Source organism: Vicugna pacos, chromosome 2 (genome assembly GCF_048564905.1).
Source record: "Vicugna pacos chromosome 2, VicPac4, whole genome shotgun sequence".
In the NCBI taxonomy this organism is placed as follows: Eukaryota; Metazoa; Chordata; class Mammalia; order Artiodactyla; family Camelidae; genus Vicugna; species Vicugna pacos.
Window position 1 is genome coordinate 22,472,839 of NC_132988.1, and position 20,959 is coordinate 22,493,797.

Consider the following 20,959-nt stretch of genomic DNA (forward strand, 5'->3'; position numbering starts at 1 on the left):
GGAGCCCAGGTCTCTGTGCTGGAGGACTTTAAGGAGGTTAAATTTAAGCCAGAAGGCTTTAGAAAGGTATACACTAAGCTGGACGACCTCTGAGAGCTCTAGACTAAGTCAGAGGGTCTTTATGTCAGTATAACCTAAACCTCTTATCTTCTAGGGGAGGAATTCAGGCTGGCAGGGGTGGCCTCCCAGAGCCCCTCTGCAGGTGAGTAGCACCAGTACCCAAGTTTCCTAATTCCTGATCCAGGGCCCTTCCCTCCCTTTCAAAAGGGGATGAAATTCCTGGCAGTGTATGGGACAAATAACCCTGACATTGTTGTCTTTTTCACAGAGGAAAAACTGAGTTTAAGAAGAAACTCACAGTAGTCGATTTTTTTTTTTAATCTGGCATTTAAGCACAAAGTCAAAAGCAAGGCGTGGTCTCCCGGGTACTGGAAGTACTTTGAAATCCCCAGTTTCACTCGTCGTTCAGAAAACAAAATGGAACAACTTTCTCTGCTGCCTCCTATTTCCCCCGCCCGCTCCGTGCAGTAGCTGTTCTTGGCAGATGCCCAGAGCGGCACCCGGTAATTCCACGGTACACTGTGTACATTTGCATCCATTTAACCAGCTATTTACAGCTGCCCTTTACCGCCACCTGTAAGAGGCAACGCCATAATGACACTAAGTGGCTGGGCCGGGGAGCGGGTGCCCCGTGATGTTCTCCACTTGAAAAGCCCGAATCCGTGGAGGGTTGGCACTCGGAGAATCAGGGAGACGGCTGGGGACATCACACGTACAGGGCAGGAGGCGCGAGAAGGAGGCGCGCCAGACGGAGGGTCCTTCCTCTGTAGCTCCACTCGGTGGCTCCTTTTCCGTTACCACAACCGCGAGGAGGGACCTGCCGGGCCTTCCGCGCGGCTTGTTTCCTGCCTGAGATAGAGCCTGCTGCCATTTGGATTTGGGGAATTTCTGAATCACCCAAGACGCCTGACAGTCCCGAGGAGGGTGGGGACGCGGCGCGCTGGGGTGGGAGCCGCAGTCCGGACTGGATGTCACCACCCTGAGTCTGGAAAACCTGCTCACGGATGTGATGCGGCAACGCGGGGACACCTGCGCTCCCGTGCGTGCCGCACTCGTGCAGCTCCGGGTGGCAAACGGGGTGAAGTAGGGGGCGAGGATGAGAGGAAGTTGAGGCGCTGGAGCGTCAGAAACGCTGCCTTAGCTTCCCCTGCTCTTTGGAGGCTATCCCGGGGCGGGGGGTGGGGCGCGCTGGCGGGCATTGCACGCGGACTTCCAAGTGGCCCCTGGCACAGCTGGAAGTCGGGAGTTCTGAGCCCCCAGAGAGCTGGTACCCGGGGGTCCCAAGTGCCCGTGAGGAGTCCGCGGCGCCCAGGACCGCGTGGCGCGTTGGAGCGCACCAAGCGGCGCAGAAGCAAAAGATAAACCCTGATGGGCCCGGGAGCTGGTGGGCTGGGGTGCAGAGTCAGCGCGCACCCGGAGCGCCTTTCGTTTTAAGGAGCCTTACTTCTGGGAAGGGACAGGGAACTGTCAATCAGCGAGGGAGGGAGCGCACCGGCGCTGGGTGATGTCAGCGGATCAGCTGCTCCATAACAAAGACGGGGTATTACAGGAGAAAGTTGCAGCGGCGGCGGCGGCCACGGCGTCACCCCGGAGCCTCGGAGGCGAGGGGCAAGTGGGCGAAGGGAGGAGGGACGGCTGCTGCCGGAGCAGCTTAAGACCAAGGAATTGAAAGGGCTGTAGGGGGAGGCAGTGCGAGCCAGGCCCAACTGCTCCTCCTCTTCCTCCTCCTCCAAACTCGCAGGGTTCAGCCCCAGCGCTCGCTCAGCCGCCTGGAGCACCCGGAGGGACGGGAGGCAGCCGCGCGGCCCCGAGCTGGGCAGGGTCCCCAGCCGCCATGGATAGCGACGACGAAATGGTGGAGGAGGCGGTAGAAGGTACAAGCATTTCTCTGGGGCCGGGGGAGGAGTCGCGGAGGGCAGGGAACGCGGGAGGAGTGGCGGGCTGCGACCCGCGCGGCGGCGGGCCCCGCGGCCGCCGCTGTCCCCTACGCGAGTGGCCCGCTGCCGGGCTCGGACAGGGGCCGGACAGCCACGGCCATGCCGCCGGGAGCGCGCACTGCGCGGCGGGGCGCAGGCCGGGAATCGGGCTCCACTGGGCCGAACCCCCAGGAGGACACGGCTGCTCCATCCCGCCGGGCCACCGCCTGCATCCGCCCTCGGAGTTGCGAAACCTGCCCCGCACTCCGGCCTTCCCCGTTTCGGGGGTGGAAGGTAGGGATGCGCAGGAGGACAGCCCCCTGCGGCCGACGGTCTCCGTGGAGCAATACCCCCGCCCGGTTTTGGCAAGCACGAGCCCCTCTCGGGCCGCCAGCCCTTTCCTTCCTCACGCCGCTGCGACCCGCGGTGACCGCGGCCGTGTCCCGGTCCGTCCCCCAGCGCAGCGCACGGGGTCGGACCAGGCACGTGGCAGCGGCGGCCAGGGCGGTCGCTCCTCCGAAACGATGAAATCATTGCAGGGCTGTGGACAACGCTCCCGACCCGGGGCTTGAACGCACGCACACCCGGAGGCGGTGGCCCCGGCCTCTGCTGCCCCCAGGCGAACTCAGTCAAACCGCCCCTCCCCCTTCTGCCTCCGATCCCGATGCCGCCGCCGCCACGCTGTGCAGGCGCGCCGCAAGCCGGGACCGAAATTGCTGGGTGACACTTAACTTTCTGAATTCCATGCAGTTGGCTGTGGGTGATATCACCGCTTTGGTGTCGTGTTTCTCCGCCCCTTCGCTTCTAGCGCCCCTCCCCCGACTTTTCTCGCCACTTTGTTTTGCTGAGTTTCTCCACCTCTTTTTTTTTTTTTTTTTAATCCCTGCTAGTTCTAAAAAGCGAGGTGGGGACGTTATACAATCTAGTTGTTTGTATCATGAGATGTTATGATTTTGTAACAGTGAATACTGGAAATTACTCTTTAGCGTATCTATTTATTTGATTCTACCCAAGACAGTACTTCGTGATGTTTTGCAATGTTGTGTGGTTATTATTCCGGAATATTTTAAACCAAGCATCTAAGTAAACATTTTTTAGCTTTTGGTTGAATCTGGTTTCTGTCTAATTTGTATAAACAAGTTCTCATAAGTGGTAAAGAGAAACAAAGTGTCAACGCTTACAGATGCATAAGGATGCATAGTTATTGCTACTTTGGAAGAAGAAACTGAATTTTTATGTCAGCATAACTGTGCTCCCGAGGTCTCAGGGAGAGATTAAGTAGAATAATATTCCTGAATTCTCTAAAAGGTAACTGTCCTACTGTAACTATTAAACTTCCTATTTCTTTATCCAGCTTCAAGGAGTGTTGGTGTTGTTTTAATTTAACAATGTCCTGAACTCACAGAACTCTTTATCTCTAATAAGTAAAGCCAACATTGGGACTTACTGGAGCCCAAAGACATTGATTGAGTCGATCCATTGGATGTCTTCTTTAAATTTAAATTATTGACTTCTTGTGCCTTATATTATGAAAGATAATTGGAAAATGCTTGTCTCAAATTGTTAGGGCTTGCTCTCATTCTTCAAAGTCTACTTTTACCCATAAAAACATAATGCACACTTTTGATCACAGGCAGTGCTCCCCAGCTTAAACCTCCCCTCCCTTCTGAAGCTGTTTAGAAACACAAGGCCCAGTTAGCCATAATCCCCGGCTCCTTGCTGAAGGTGAACAAGCAGTTTCAGAAATGTACTAATGCTGTTTTTGAGACTGTCCAATGGACAGAAGCATAGAAATGGCTTTATATAAGCAAGAAAGTTTCTGTTAAGTACGGTGTTATGTACGGTGACCACATACATCATCTGAGATCTGAATATGCTTGAGAAGGGTCACTTAAGCTGGGACAACTGGCTTAAACCTTGAATGTCTGAAGCAATCTGGGACACATGGTTACTCAGTTGTACCCAACAGTTAGCGATCAGAGTAACCTGGACTCTTTAAAAGTCTTTAAATGCATCCCTGGCTCAAACTCACAGTGCCCAGAGCATGCATATGTAAAAATGGGCTTTTATGCAGGCTTTCCTGGGCTTTTAGGTCCTGTCTATAATCGTCTTTACTTAATATCTAGCACATGCATGGGGGACTGGTAAAAGGCTAGTCTGAATATCTTGGTGTTGAAGTACCAGCTAACCCACTTCTCTCCATAAACAGAGCCTGGGTTCTCTGCAGTTTCATTGTCTTCGCTGTACTTATCGCTGTCATTGTTTAGTTCTCACTACGTGCAGGCTCTGTGCTAAGTGTTTCACATACACATTCTCCATTCAGTCTCACGAGGTGGGCACCAATATTATTCTAATTTTATGGAGGAGGCAACTGAGGCTTAGAGAAGTTAAGAACAAATCCAAGGACACTCAGCAAGGTAGGAAAAAGGCTTGGACTTCCAGAACCCCACTCTCCCATACCAAACTGTCTTCCTACATTTTTCTTATTTTTTTTTTTAATTTTTAACGACTCTGTCAAATATATGAAATACTTAGGGACTGAGTTTGGAAGCAACAGTTAAATGTTCTGTCAGTGTCACTCTTTATCAGTGTCACTCTTAAGAGGTTGGTTCTAAGAGTTCAGTGACTTTCAGAAAAATGTATGTGGGAAAAGAGAATTTAACTGTTGCCTCTGCAAGAGATACTCTTTTTCTTCTTTTTCTTCCTCCTTAGAAATTTACCTTGGGGAAGAAATTGGTCTCTTCAGGTCTTGAGTGTAAACATCTTTTGTCGCATCATATGCACTTTGGTTCTCTGTCGGGGTGGAACTGTAGCTTGGGTGAAGCTCTGAGCTCAGAGTGCATGACTCCCCAGGGACAGGTGGGTGGTGGAGGGGGTGTCTGTGTACAGGTGTTGGCTCTGCTCCTTTGGGAAGGCAGCCCTGGGCCTCAGCAGGCCTGCAAACTCCACCTGAGCTCCTGCTGTGGCCTTTTAAAAACTTTGAGGCTCCTTGGTTCAGTGGGGAATGATGTTTAGCTTTGGAACAGAAATCTTTATTACAATATCTATTTTTTGGTCTACTCATAGATACCAAGAGTGGTCCCTCATATAATTAGAAATAAATACATCATATCTAAGCAGACGAATGATGGTGGAGAGGAAGTAAAAATGGTGGCCAGCTTGGGGCAGTAGCTGGATTTTCTGGAAGAGGTGGGGTGGAGTTGAGTCCAGTAGAGAAGGGACGTTAGGGAGTCAAGACAAAAGTGTGGAACTCTGCAGGCACGGGCAGAGAGGAATTGCTCTGGTGTAACAGGGCGCCTAGAAGGAGAAAAGTGGAGGGGAAGACAGGGAAAGGAGGCTTGTCAAGGGCCGAGAATGTGGACTGCGTGCCAGGAACCACGGGGGCTTTAGAGCTGGGATGGAGGAATGGGAGCTCTGCTGGGGAGGATGAGCGGCCTGTGGGGAGCAGGTGAGGTGATCACCCTGAAGGCTCTTTGCCGCAGTCCAGATAGGTGGTTATGAGGGCAGGAGAAAACAGAAAGGCTGGGACCTAGCAAGCAGACACTGAGGAGGAATACTAAAAGGAGGGGAAATAGCAGAATCTCCACAACCAAGGAGCCACAATGAAAACAAGTGTCTCCATGTTTCACTGCCCCAACCCCCTCCAAATATTAAGAATATTTTTAACAGTCCCCCTCATATCTTATCCTGTCTCTAAAGCTGTTCATGCTCTGTTCTGAGGAAAAAATGCCTCCTAAGTATACTGGTAGCACCCTCTCTGTGTGGGCCTCATTAAAATTAGGACCCTCACAACTAATAATTGAGCTCTTGCAAAGAGTTACTCCCAAAGTCAAATTCTGTTTTTAACAACCAGCATTAAGTGCATCATCTTGAGGGTACATTGTTTGCACCAAAAAGAATAAGTTGGCCTTTTATTATTACTCCTTTTTTTTTTTAAGTAGTTTTAAGCTACAAAATCAACCATGCACGTCAGGGTCTCTTGTTCTGAGGGAAACACACACATGCACATGAACACACACACACATGCTCAGATCTCTTGTGAGTATGCCTGAGGCAGTAAGCAGCCGCTGTCTGATCCAGAGGGAGTTTCCTTTGCTGAGATGTACCCTCACTGCACAGAAGGCAGGCCTGGCTCTCATCAGGTTACAAAAAAGCTCAGAGGGAACTCGAGGGGAAAAAAATCGAACTTTCTATCTTGTCAGTAGATAATGATCTTTAGAACAAAGTGAAAAAGGAGACTTGTGTGGCTGTTACATTTTCCCCTTTTTCCAACTTGTGTAAATATTTAAAGCCGTGCTGCAGACAGACAGACTGCACACGAGCTGGGACAGCATTCCCCACACAGAGAAGTCAGTCAAGTGGATTTTCCTTGTTGTTCGGGGCTTGCGTTCAACTTCTGTTTAGTGGGAACTGGCCTGGAGGGCTGTTGGCTGGCTTGGCGCGTTTTACACATCGACCTCAGTCACAGCAAGGAGGACTCGAGTTTCTCTGAGTTGGGTAACACTTGGGAGGGACAGGAATTTGCAGCCAGGATGTGCTGTTGACTATCCTGGTGGTTCTGTGAGAACTGTCTTAACTACAAAGCCTTCTTCCACTTCTCTGCCTGGGGCCTGAGAACACTGACCTCTTTAGAGGTCCCTCCTTCCACCATCCATGGGAAAGAGGGGTGTTCTGCTAGTTTACTCTTATCTAGAGAGAAAAGAGATGGAAAGAGTGGGGGAAAGGGCTGTTGGCATCCGTTAGCACATTCAGAGTGGTGGTTAATGTCTTTCTTGGGCACACAGCAGTGGCTTCCTCATCTGTAAGATTAGAGTTGGGATTATTGTGAGGTTTAATTTAGATAACAGGAAAGTACATAACCTGGTTTCAGGTGCCTAGTAGGGACACAGACTTTTTCCTTCTCTGTATGTCAATATCCCCCTCCATTAAATTGACTATTACTGGCAAGACAAATATTCCATGATCTTACTGACCCAGTGGCGTTCGAGCAGGCGTGGTACCAGAAGCTTCTCTAGCGCTGCCGTCAGTGGGAGATGTGAGGTCACAGCAACCCAGTCTCCACTCCTCCCTGCATTTCTTTCTTTGGAAAGCCTCTTCGTTGCTGTTATTGTTTTGGATGGGGCTGTTGTTCTGGAGATAAAGTTCTGCTGCTTCTAGGAAGACCACTCCAGGCTTTTAAATATTCTGGGTAGAAGTCTTGAATGATCACAACCCTTCATTTTTTAGCTCCTTTTAATTGCTCCCGGTAACTGATCACAACCTGTTAATGGATCACACCATCCTCCTTGTGGAAGGAGGAGAGGAAAACAAAACAGACAAGCCAACAAGCGGGCTCTACTGTGATCTCACAGGGGGCGCCTGCAGAACTTTCTCACAACAAGCTGCCGAAACCTGCCTTTTGAAGGTCATAGGAGCATTGCGCATCCAAGGCCTTCTTTCTAAAGACATGATGTCACCAGAGTAACAGCCATCATTCACCAGCTTTTTTCTTCCTCTCTCTCGAGACTCAGAAGATGTTGGGACTCCTCTTTGCTGGCCTGCGGAAGGAGGTGTGGGCACACATGTCCCTCACAGAGCGGGTTGACGTTTTTGCTTTCATCCCAGTTGGATTCGGCTCTGTCCCTCAAGTGCTTTCAGTGTGTTACAGGATGCTTCCAGCTTTCTTAAAGATCTCGATTTCACTGCTGAGGGTGCACCTGCAGTGTTTTATTCAGAAACAGGACAGGACGGTTGCAACTGAGGAAAGGTGGAAATGAATTTACGTTGGATTTTTTCCCCCTCAGTGTTCAAGTTTATCTTAATATTTCTCTTTATCTAAAGGCGAATCAGGAATTTTATCAAACATTAACTTTTTAAAGTCTGGAATATGTGAACTGTTTTCTGGGGGTGGGGGAAGCATTTTCAACAAATTAGTAAATACCTCACAAGGCTAAAATTATTATTCTGATAGTTATAGCTAAACCAAAAGTAGAACGCTAAATTGGTTGGAATGTTAATAGCTGAATTTAATTTGATCCAAGCAACATTTCATTAAGGAAAGCTTTTAGCTATACACTGAGTGGGTCTTTTTTTTTTTTTTGAATGAAAAGAAAAAAGGTAGATTTAATTTATTTCAATGAGAGAAATGTCATCCGTCGATATTTAGAAAATAATTGTCCAAATTATTTCATATGACTCACATGTCATTGAATTATGTCATGTATAGTTTTTGGTTTTTGAGCAAGAAGAGAGCAATTGTGCCCTAGTTCCCTCCTAACCATTAATTTCCTGGCCTTGGTGAAAAAAACTTGTGTTAAAAGGAAGGGAAACTTATTGATTGTGATTTACTTAACTAGCCATGTTTTATTATATTTCAGGTAATTCATTCTATACAGAGTCAGATGCAGCAATAAAGCTGTGCATTGGTTCGTTGTTATCTGGCATTTATGTAAAATCAATAACGCAAATAAAGAGCTTTCCTGTTTTTTTTGAGAGTGCTTGCTTACTATCTCTTCTAAAGGATGATATTCTTTTATCACTTTAGAAGAAATTATTTTAGGAGACTCAAGCATTCATTGTGGTGTTATGGTTTGTGCTTTCTTTTACGTCTGTGAGCCATCTGGAAGCCACATTTAAGGGTTTAATGTCCCTGCATTGTACGCCGTATTTAATGCTTTTATACCTTTTTCATCCATGACTCAGGTCATTAACCCAGGAAAAAGCCAGTAGATTAACTGCTGCCTTCGTTTCTACCCACCTCTGCAAAATTAGCTCACCAGAATGCCTGGGGAGACATGAGTGAGGTGACTCCTGGGTTTTTTGAAATATGTAGGTAATAATAAAAACCTAAACATTGACTATAAACATAAATATTAGAATATACCAATCTGGGACCCAAGAAAAACCAGCAATTTAAAGATCACAGTATAGTAATTGCGGCCGATATTCAGAATCATCGCTTAAATGGCCGTGTGGATACTTCTAGCTACACTGAAAGCACAAACCCTCTGACCACAGTGGTAGAGGCTCTATGACAGGTTATTACTGAACATTCAAAAGCTGAAAGATTTTGTAAAGTTAAACAATAAGTTCAAGGTGAAGCTTAAGTTCAAGCTTAGAAGGACTCTGAGTTGATGTGTTAGTAAAATGAGGTGTACAAATATTAGGGCAGTTTTAGAGACTTGGCTACCTACATCCCTTGTTGTCTGAGTATAACAAAGAGCAGTGGGGTTTTAGAGGGCACCTGGCTAGCAGTGCTCCACCGCATACTATATAATGATACATAAAATCGGATTGTGTATACTTAGTTCTAGAACCACATAACTTACTGCCAAGACAGGGTGCTACCTCAACCACGTTTTGGTGAAGCATGAGAGTTCAGGTGCATGAATTCCAAACAGGAGTACTGTGTGGGAAAGTAGTGGGTGTGTGGCATCATGCACTGCAGATGTTATCATTAACAATAACTGCCAGTCCCCGGTAAAATGCAAGCTTGTTTTTGGTTCATGTTCTCACATATGTCTGTTCACAAAGTGGACCTCCCAATCAAGTTGGTAGTGCTGATGCAGGCAGAGAAACCTTGATGTTCACTATCCAGCAAGTGCCCTGAGCAGCCAGCCCCAGGAGCCCTTCCCTGCTGGCAGCATCTGAGTGCAGACATGATGGTGGGGGAGCTGGGGAGCGTTGAAGATGTGAAGGTTTGCCTTGTGGTCCCCTTTCTCCAGGGCACCTGGACGATGACGGATTACCACACGGCTTCTGCACCGTCACCTACTCCTCCACTGACAGATTTGAGGGCAACTTTGTTCATGGAGAAAAGAATGGACGGGGGAAGTTCTTCTTCTTCGATGGCAGGTACCCCTCACAGTTTTGTTTTGGGGTTTTTTTGGGGGGGTAGGTACCAAATTACTTTCTTTGGAGGAATGATACAAATGAGAGAATTTAAGTGTATGTTTTAGTACAACTTAGAGAAAAGGTCCAAGTATCCCCAACATACATGTACTGCTTTGGGGGCCAGGAAAGTCACTCCCAGTTACCGAACCAAATTTGGGTCCACTCACCCCCACAGTAAAGCCAATCTACTGACACCGGGTTGTGGTAAAGGAAAGTACAGTGTTCACTGCAGGGCGCCAGACAAGGAGTCTGGGACAACTAGTGCTCAAAACACCCGAACTCCCCATTGGGTTTCAGGAAAGCATTTTTAAAGGCCAGGTGAGGGAGGGGAGTCACAGGGAGTGTGATCAGCTGGTGCACAATTTTCTGATTGGCTGACAGTGAGGTAACAGGGCAGAGTCTCGGGTTAACACTATCAATCCTTAGGTGCCAGAAGGTCTAGGGGCTACATGCTCATGGTCATCAGGTAGTTAATTTCTTCCATCTGTAAAACAACTCAGGAAACGTGCACCAGATACTATTATCTGGGTCCTTCAGAGAGGAGCTACAGCAGAGGATATGGAGGAGGGCTCTGTCCCAGGATGGCCCCAGAGGGTCCTGCTCGGTTCCACCCCCATGGCTGTGGCCTGAGACTCAGCTCTGCCGTCACTGCCTCTTGTCAGAGAGAGCCCCCACCGTGCCAGATTCAGGGGCCCCCACCTAGCACAAGTTGGTCAGGTGGTCATCCAGCTCTTTGATGGATTTCACCTGCTCATTCAGCTAATAAGTCTCACAAAGTCACCCAAGCGGGGATCTTTTTTGTCAGTGTCAGTTTGTAGAGTCCCAGTAATGACAGATGAATGCTTTGTTTCCAAGCACAATGCACACTCACTCCATTGCGTTCAGCCCCTCTCAGACATCGTGGTCTGGTTTCTTGATCTCCTGAATGAAGATTCAGCCCCTTCTGAATGAATTGGTTCTGCAGCTTCGTAATTTTCTCAGAATATTCTCTCTCCTCATGAGATTGGTCAAGAGAATATTTAGCAAAGTCCTTCAAAGCCACATCATCACAGTCCAAGCAGGAAGACATGGAGAGGTAGACCTAGATGGTGAACAGCTCCAGACTCACAGGGTTTTAAATGCTTGTCGTGGGGGTGACTGGACGTCATGTGTGATACCTTACTACCGACGTCATAACTGGTATTTCCTGTGTGCTACCTCTAGTTAAAATATTTTTCGCAGCAGGGTTCTTTTTACCTTGCTTTCACCTCCTGTGTGAGAATGTTGGAGGCAGAAGCTCCTCACTGCCTTGGGATAGGTGGGAAGATCTAGGACTTTCCTCTTTCGAGAAGAGATGGGGTTGCCCAGCTTTCCAACAGTGACTTTGAAACCGTGTCAGCTTCAGAGATGAAGAGTGGCCGTGTGAATTTCTCTAGCACTTAGAGGAATTCAGAGCCGCGGAAGGGCCAGCTCTTTTCATACCACTTGATTGGGTAATACAAATGGATTTAGCCACGGCAGGCTCTCGGATTCTGTGGGACACAGCAGCACTTACTAAACCCCTGACGTTGGTGATGAGCTGAAGCTTCCTAAACCTTGGGATTCCTTCAGGAAAGGACATGTCTAAGCTGATGGTTGAAGGGTGAGCTCAGGGATTGGCTTGTGACCTGGAATCCCTTTTCTGTAGGTGGAGTGAGTTGCTTTAAAAAATATTAACAGATCCTCAGGCTCTCAATTATCTGAATTATCTGATATAAGGAGGCCTGAGGAGGGCAATAAAAACCTATCAGAGAACTTCTATACATTTTTATTTTAATTCTCTTTCCCATTGTCCCCAACTCCACGTCCTACCTCTTTTTAGCAGAACTTGGCTTATAAACTGTACATTTTATTTTATTTTAAAAAGTTTTTTAATGGAGGTTTTAGGGGATTAATTATATTTTTATTTATTTTATTTTAAAAAAAATTTTTAACAGAGGTGCTGGGGATTAAACCCAGGATCTCGTGCATGCTGAGCACACACTTTACCACTGAGCTATACCCTCCCTGCTTCCCAAACTGTACAATTTAAATGGTCAAATATTCTATTTCCTTTCTTCTGCCCTGGTGGATGCCTGAGTCCCGTAGAGCCTTCTTACTGGATGGGTATCAGTGCTTCCTTTTCTCACGATCCCCATAACCTGTCCAGAGGGAAACTTTTCCTGCCTCATTTCCACAGAAGTTTATTTATAGCTTATTTTTCTAGAAAGTGTCACTATTTACCTCATGCTGCAATTATTCCTTTATTCACTCAACAAGTATATATTTATATAAATGTCTTATTTCCCCTACAGGGGAGAGGTTTCCATGGGGGTAGAATCTGTGTCTGTTTCATCTTCTACGCTTCACAGCACTTTCCCTTAATTTGGTACTAAAAAAAATTCTTGCTGAATGAGTATGGGGGTGAAAAAGAGGGTAGAATTCACACACACGCACACACACACACACACACACACGCACACAGGCTCATGCTTTAAGTCTGGTAGTTTGATGATCATTCCCAGTAATAGACTGACTCTGAGGGAACAGACAGCAGGTTTGGTGGAATTAAGTGTTGGTTATGGGCTTGCTACACAGACCTGGGACACAGCGTGCTAAAGGGTTAGATTGAGCTTCCCAGCCAGTGGACCAGGAATGAGCCCTAAGGTGGCAGAGTGGGGCCTGAGACTTTCCAAGCACCTCCCTCCCTCGGTCAAGCCAGTCACTCTGGCCCCGACCAGTTTCACCCAGTCCCCTCAGTGTGCCGTGCAGATGCAGGGATTTGCATGTGGGTCATGACCAGGGAAAGCACTAGGTCAGGCTGAAGCATTAGGCCAATAGCTACCTATGGAACAGAAAGAAATTCATTGACTCTCTTTTCTTTCTGAGGCACTAGTTCGCTAGTTTTTAAACCTACCCCTCTGACACCATGGCTTAGGTCCAATGACAGACTCAGAGAGTAATGGTATCAGCAAGGACCTGAAAAGGTCACTCTTGTTAGCTTCTCCAGATGGATGAGGGCTGATATCTTGAGGGGAGAAGGTCAGCATCACTGCTTTTACGACATGTGATGAAGCCATGTGGTGACAGATTCTCAAAGGTCATCGTCACCTTCTTCCTTAAGCCCAGGAATGATCATGTTATGAAACATCTGCTGAAAGGATTTGCGGAAAAATTAGTGAGAGTCTCATGACTGAAATAAAAGCCCAGGTATCTATTAGGTCTTTCTAAGAGGGGTGTGGGACTTGGCCATGGAGAAGTCACTGTCTCTCCTTGACGCAGCAGCTTAGTTTACATTGCTGTGTTAATTTTTCTCCCTATTACTCTCCCCGTTTTTAGCGTCTGATGTATTAGGTAAAATAAAGTGGGCGCTCAGTGCTTTTACTGCCAGACAGAAGGCTTCAGTTTGGAAAATTTCCTCCAAAAAGACTGAAATCAAGGTTTTGAAATAATAATTGAGGAAACAAAATTTCTGTTAGAGGGGTTTTTTTTTGTTTTTTTGTTTTTGGGGGGTTTTTTGGTGTGGGGAGGTAGTTAGGTTTATTTATATATTTATTTTTTAAGTGGTTGTACTGGGGATTGAACCCAGCACCTTGTGCATGCTAAGCATGCATTCTACCACTGAGCTATACCCTCCACCTAGAGTCTTTTAAAAGTTGTGCGAGCCTGTAGTACTGACTTACATTCTGATCAGGGGGTTTGTTTGCAAAATCAAAAAGTGTAAGTGACACTTTTTGTCACTTAGAAGACCTGAGGCATTCTAATCTTATATAAAACCTGAACCTGGATGTGTGATTTTTTTTTTTAACCCACTTTATGGAGGCCTCATGATTCACATCCAAAAAAGCTGTATATATTTAACAACTTGATGTATTTGGAGTTAAGTACATGTTCATGAAACTATCACCACAATCTGGTGCCATAAACTGGGTGTGTGATTTATGAGATTTTAAAACAAATACCAATTTAGGTTAAGAAAACTCTAGAATCAACTTTCCCCCTTACATAGAACATGATAAATCTGAATAAGAATTTTAATTATTCAGATGACCGGGAAAAATGGGCTGGCAAAACAGAAGTAGAATATTTCATTTTCTTTTTAAATTACGTGTAGAGCAAATACTTGGTAGAATAAAGAACTTCAAGAAATACAGAAATGTAAAAAGCGAACCTGCTCCCTTACTTTTTGACCCCCACCCTCATATCACAGAGGTGAACCGCTGTTGGCAGAGAATTCAAGCATCTTAATTAAATACATTCAAGGTAAAATAAAGAACTGTCTATTTCTGAATCAGTTCAAATAGCCAAAATGTACATTTTTTTACCTTTTACTCCCATCTTAGCTTCAGAAGTTTCAGAATGTTTGCTAGTTTTGAGATCTTAACCAATAGTTGACTTGTCTTCCCTTAAGTTACAACCAGCTTATTATGTTGGAAACCTCAAGTCAGACCACTCATCCTTTACCATATAGTTTATCCCACAAATGAGGAATGAATGAGAAAATTGACCTGATTTTTAAAAAATTATCTTTTCAAGCAGTTACTGTCCCCCACCCCCTTTTTTTTTAAAGAAAGAAGACTGCCCCAAGATTAGGTAATTGAGACTTACTCACACCTGCTCTGGTCCTGAGATAAAAGCATTTGTGCCGTGAGGAGAGAACTTTGGAGACTTGGCTGGTGTGGCTCTGCAGCCTCTCTGGCACCAGTGGTGGAGTACTGTGGGGTATGACAGCATGTTTAGCGTGCAGAATACTTCAGTATACACATCTCTAATTTTTACACTCATCCCAGGTTCTGGATTTTCATGTTAATGTATTTTTTCCCTTAATTGTTCTTATTTCAACCAAAATTTGTGGATGTAAAGACAATTTAGCAGGACTTCTTGAAATCTTAGAATGGTAAGGAGAGGTATTTCATTGCCAATTTCTTTGGGCTGTGTAATACTAGGGCGTCGTGTGGTTTTTAGCCTGATTATGAGATAGAGATAAGTGAATTCATTTTTTCTTTAATATTTTTGATACTTCCTCTTACCATGCCAGTTAGATTTCAAAGTATTATTTGCTACCCCACAACTCCATTCTCCTCTGCCCACGTCATTTCTGATATTGATTTGTTACACTAATGAGTCTGGCTAAGAGGGCGCCTTGTAGTGGATGGTTGACCAGATAATCTTAGTGAGGCTGCCCGTCTGATGAGCTACTGGGAGGGCTGGTTTTTTTTTTCAGGTGATGGGTGCATGCAGGAGTCCTTGTGTTTGGTTTTTAGAAAGTGCTTGCTCTCATTTCAGAGAAGTTGAAGTTGGAATGGACTTCTGAAGTCATGTATTCCAACCTCCCACACAAGGCAAAAGTGCCTTCTAGGTTGCTGATAATCATTCAGCTTTTGTTGGAAGCAGGTTCAACACGTATATTCAATTGTATTCTAAGGAACAGTTCTGAGTGAGGCAAACATTTTTGTGATGTGTGAGAAGAAAGGGAGTGGGGACGAGATGGATAGCTTTGAATACCTACCATTTGCTCTACACTAGACACGAAGTCTTCATAACCATCTGTGAAGTAGGTTTTATAATCCTTTTTCTACTAATGAAGAAACTAAGGCACAAGGAGATTAAATAACTTGCCCTGGGTCACCTCGCTGGTAAGAGCCGGAGCTGCGAGTCACGCCCAGGTAAGTTCAGTTCCAGAGCCACCTGACTTCTCACCACATCTGCCACCTTCCTCTACTAGGCAGCAAGGAGATCACTCTGATCCTGACTGCCTTTCTTCTATGCTTTCATTTTACCTGAGGTCACTCATTAGCTATAATTGGAAAAAGTTGAAAGGAATCCTGGGGTGAATTCAGTTACTCTCCTGTGGGAGCATGAACAACTTGGTGGAAGCTTGGCAGATTGATGGGAGGTTTTTCCTGAGGAATCAGCTCAGAAGAGCCCTAATCTAGCTCCCTGATTATTTCCTCATTTGAAAAATGAGGATAATTATATCTACTTCTCCAAGTTGACGTGAAGATTGAATGAGAAAACCTGGTAAGGCCTCGAGTGGAGGATACCTAATAGGCCCTCACAGGAAAGCCTACTTTTTTTTTCTATTACTCGGTATCTGCATTTTTTACAGCTTTATTAAGATATCATCGACATATAACATATGTAGGTTTAAGGTGTACAGCGTGATTTGATACATGTATATATTGTGAAATGATTACCACAATTACACCTTCATTCCCTCACGTCATTGCCTTTGTGTGTGTGGTGATGAGATTTAAGATCTCCTGTCTTAACAACTTTCAAATATAAAAAGTATTGTTATTTATACTCACTATGCTATACATTCTCAGAACTTACTCATCGTATAACTGGAAGTTTGTACCTGTGGCCAACATCTCCTCGTTTCCCCCACCCTCCAGCCCCTGGCAACCACCATTCTACTCTCTGATTCCAGGAATTAGACTTTTTTAGATTCCACATGTAAGTGGCACATACAGTATTTATCTTTGTTTGACTTCTTTCACTTAGCGTAATGCCCTCAAGGTCAAGGATGGAATATTATTATTATCACTATTATATTTTATTACTGCTGTTTCTAGTATTATCAGTTGGTAACAGTGGCCATCAGGGTTTTCTCAGGGTTTACTTTTAGAGGGCAAAACTAAATGTCACTAATTGCTCTTCAAATATTTTACTATTATCCTGGGGCTTTATAACAATCAGATCCTACAGACTCATACATCTTTTATTGAAGGATGAACATCTGTGAAGACACTGCACTGTATGACACGGAAGCATGACAGTGCTCCAGTCAGTGTGCTCCTCACACCTTGGAAGAAGTCAAAGTTTCTGGTTGCAGGGAGCGCTAGCAGGTGGTTTGGGTTTGTTATCGATGTCCTTCTTTAGTTAGTTTTCCCTTTTTTAAGAGATAACATATAATGTTCTATATAATATATAATGTTCTATGTTAATTATATCTCAATTTTTTAAAAAAAAGAGATATATAAGATTTATTATTGTCACATAAGTAGTTCCTAAAACAATGTTTTAATGCTAAGAGTCACAATTTAATTTGGTTAGAGATGGAAATTTAAAGTAGAATTATCTTTCATTTAAAATTTCCCTTCTGAGTCTACATCTGACAAAAGGAAGGGAACACAGTGAGGGGAAGGAGTAGAGTTTATGCTTCATGAGGCAGAAAGCTCAAAACCTTCTAGAGCCTAAAATATAAAGGAAAGCAGGGGCTGTTTCATTTCCTAAGAACACTTTTGTGTATTCAGGTATTAAAGGGAATTTTTAAATGAAAATATTTGCATAGAATGCAGATGTTATCAGTCTAGGTAAACAATTATGAAATTTTTTCATTTCTTTGTCAGTCAGATTTTCTAATTAAATTTAAAACTGGAGATTTAAGTACAAGAGCTTTGGTAGAACAGATGAAAATGGTCTGTGTGTATATGGGAAGAAAGAACTTTAATTAAAATTGATCTTTAAATTTTCTCCATGTTTTTGAGTTACTTGATTCAGATGCTGGTACTGGAAAAATTGAACCATTTTTGTAGCTTCTTAACATACTAAAGAATCTGCCAAGATGTTGAAAGGGACTGTAAGAAAATACAAATCAAGAACATTGTGTATAGCATGATCCCATTTTTGTTAAAATAACCACCATAAGAGGTGGGAAGAATGCCTGATACACAAATAAGAACAAGTCTTACATGGTATATGCCAAGTTGGGTAAGAGTACTGGGAATTTCCACTTTCTACATCTTTGTAGTGTTTGATTTGTGTTTTGTGTTTTTGTTTGTTCCTTTTACATAATACTTTTTTTTTTTTTACTTAAAAAAGCATTTAGTCCATCCTTCACCCAGACAGAGAGGAATTGTTCCTGCTTGTTTTATTTTTTTAAGCAGATGTAGAGCAGTGTTGTAAATTTCTGTCTATTCCAGTGTCTCGTAACTATTTCCCTGATGCTGCTGTTTGAAGCCCAGTTTCTCAGAAGAAAACTCACCACCATATACATGAATGAACATGCTTAATAATAATAGCTGTTGTTTATTCGAGCAATCACCATGTCCCACATCATCTTCTAAGCCCCTGATATGTATTAACCCATGTAATCCTTAATGACTGTATTAGTAGCTGCAGTTTACAAATGGAGAAATACAGCATCAAGCTTATGACACTTCCCCAACTTGCAGGCTGCATGCGCACATACTTCATATAGAGAATCCTCCCTGCACTTGAGGAAATTGTTAAATCTTTGTGTTCCCTCTAAATCTTCTCTTAAAGCAAGATTATCCCAGGTCCCAGTTCCACTCTTTCATTTAGGAAATGCCACTTGCAGATATGCTATGTTTATTATGTGTTAGGGGAGGAATACAGAATGCCTGATTTGTTCCTATGAAAGGGCTTAACAATTGAGTTAGAGAAATAGGACGTGTAAGCTCACCATGGATAAAGACATGGCACATACTCGCCCATGACTAGGCTCCAGTGATGCTAGTTGCAGAGGTCAAGGGAGACTCTGTGGGAAGTCAGGCTCCGTGCAGGGGATGGGTAGGCTCTGAGGAGGCCTGCCATGAACACACTTCCTCCAGAACACAAGTCCCCACCCAATATCAGCAAGAAAGATCAGAAACCTATTTCTACATAGTTATTTCTCAGATATGACCAGATAGTGACAGTTGAGTGGCTACAAAATAGTGCCATTTTCTCAGAGTTGATTTCTTTTTTGAATAGAAAAAGGCCAGAGGTTGGAGAATATTCATTGTTTTCCAAAAGTTGTTTTGTTTTATATGAAAAAAAAAAAGGAAAAAAGAAAATGTGATCTGTAACTTTTTTTTCTCCTGAGTGTGTCCTCAGGAACTTAAATTTGGTCACATATGTTTTAAGAGAAGAGGCAGGGAGACCGTAGTTTGGAAGCTACGATTCATAGAGGTGTGCTCTGGGCCAGTGAGTAAACCAGTGTGAGCAGAGGGTTCCAGAGCAGGAGTCAGCAAACTTTCTGCAGAGGATGAGACAGTAAATATTTTAGGCTTTGGGGGCCACATACGGCCGCTGTTGCAACTCTTCAACCCTGCTGTTGTCATGTGAAAGCTGCCACAGAGGATACGGAAAGGAATGTTCGTGGCTGTGTTCCAGTAAAACTGTATTTACAAAAACAGGCAGCAGGCCCTGGTTTGCCAACCTCCTCTGGAGGAAAAAGAAAGGTAGCGCCTTTAACACCCGGCTAAGAAGCTTTTAATTTATTTCCTCAGTGACAAAAATATTTTAAAGCCTTGTCATTGGTATTGCTCAGGAGACCCCAGTTCATGTGCTAACATGACCCTTTGCTGTCATCAGATTCCATCCAAGCTCCCAAAAAAATTTTCCAAGGAAGCTAAGCTGTTTCCCCAGGCAGGTGCTGGACAATAATGCAGGAAGTTTTGCTCTCCAAACCCCAAGAATTTGCATTTGTATACCTTATGTCAGTTGAGCTAAGAGGGGAATAGCAGTTTGTTCTCTGGATTGTGATACTAACAAAGTGGGCTCTGCTGTAGGGGAGGGTGGGACAAGCTACTGGATACGGTTGCAGGGAAATGTGTGCAAATCCATACGATCGTTTAACTGATTCGCCAGACTCATGCCTTGTAGATTTGATCATAAACCTGAGAAATATTGGCAGACCAGTCTGTTAGGGGATAATTCTGTCCAACACACACACAGTAACATTTTGAATGCTGCTGAGAATTCAAAGTCAATAGGGTCGCCAGGTTTAGCAAATAAAAATCCAGGGCACCCAGTTAAAATGGTATTTCAGATAAGTAACAAAAAATAATCTTAAAAAAACCCATGTCCCATTCAATATTGGGGACACACTCATGCTAAAAGATTATGTGTTGTTTATCTGAAATTCAAACTTAACTAAGCATCTGGTATTTTATTTGGCGATCCCCAAAATGCAGAGATGATTAAATCGGTTTTCACACTGTATATTGCATCATGTCAGTTGATGAGTTATCCTTCACTAAGGTTGTTCTTCCTTTTTTTTTTCATTGCAGGAGTCTAATGACATCGAATCTCATTAATTCCGACCTCCTTGATTTAGAATTTTGATTATTGATACAAAGGCTATGCTAAAGTGCACTTTATTCTCTTCATGTATTTACTAGGCCGATTTATCATGGATTGTACAAACAAAACTGAAAGAACTATTTATCTCCTTGGGAGACGACAAATAGTGTAATTACAATATAATCATAGGCTACCATTTTTTAGACTGTGCTTTTCATTTAATAATCACAGATATTCTATCATCCATTACAGCAAGACAAGACTCTTCTAGGCAGAGCCAGGTGCAGCCACCTCGGTCCCCACAGACCCCTTTGGGTCCCACCTGTCCCCAGTACATGTCTCTTGTTTTTCTGTTTGTTTTGTTCATCATGCTCTCTGGATCCTCACACGATGCTCGCTACTTGAAGTCACTCTGTAAATGTTAGTGAATTAACAAATGAGCGCTATCTGCACATGTTAAAATAATCAGATTGTCTTTGTTGCTAAACATCTTAGGTTTTAAATTTAAGAGTAATTTGAGCTGGTCTTTTATTCCAAATTTCAACTCATGAAGGGAATTTTTTGGTCAAGTTAGTTTCATTGCATAATGGCCTCTGTGAGGTGGACACTGAAAAAAATGTTATCGAAATTCCAAAAGGGTTTTATGAGGGGAGAGAGAGTAGTTCTTATAAAATCACCATGAGCAGTTCTGTGAGCTTTCTTCTGTTCTAGGACCATGGGTCTCAAACTTTATCAAGCTGCTAATGATATCAGCAAGCTTTAGCCTGCCGTCTTAAGTACTTGCCCCATTTCCCTTGAGATCACACACATACTTGAGTAAATCCCCATATATCTTCCAAAGAGATGGAAGGAGATACTTTTGATTGGATACCAAGTATGACTATCACTGATAAATAATGCATTAATGGCTTAAGACAAATATGTAGACATCTACACATTCTAAGCCACATTTGTATTTTTAGAGACCACTCTGTGCAAGCCATCTGAAAGACCCTTGAAAACTGCTGGTGAATTCTGGACCACTCTTGAGGGAAACTAAGCATGGGTGGTTTATATGCGGAAAGGGTAACACCAGGATT

General features: G+C 44.1%; 1 protein-coding gene across 2 annotated transcripts in view; it reads left to right on the forward strand.

The window, feature by feature from the left end:
• Positions 1-636: 636 nt before the first annotated feature.
• SETD7 (SET domain containing 7, histone lysine methyltransferase) overlaps positions 637-20,959 on the forward strand; it is a 45,459-nt gene continuing 25,136 nt past the window's right edge. Inside the window, exons 1-3 of one of the 2 annotated variants that reach the window (XM_006200091.4) lie at positions 637-1,099; positions 1,802-1,934; positions 9,680-9,809. In XM_006200091.4, the coding sequence (XP_006200153.3) occupies positions 1,070-1,099; positions 1,802-1,934; positions 9,680-9,809 (293 nt within the window). In that variant the 5' untranslated portion in view covers positions 637-1,069. Of the gene's footprint in view, positions 1,100-1,145; positions 1,669-1,801; positions 1,935-9,679; positions 9,810-20,959 lie in introns of those variants that run through there. The other variant, XM_031692169.2, reaches the window with a different exon arrangement.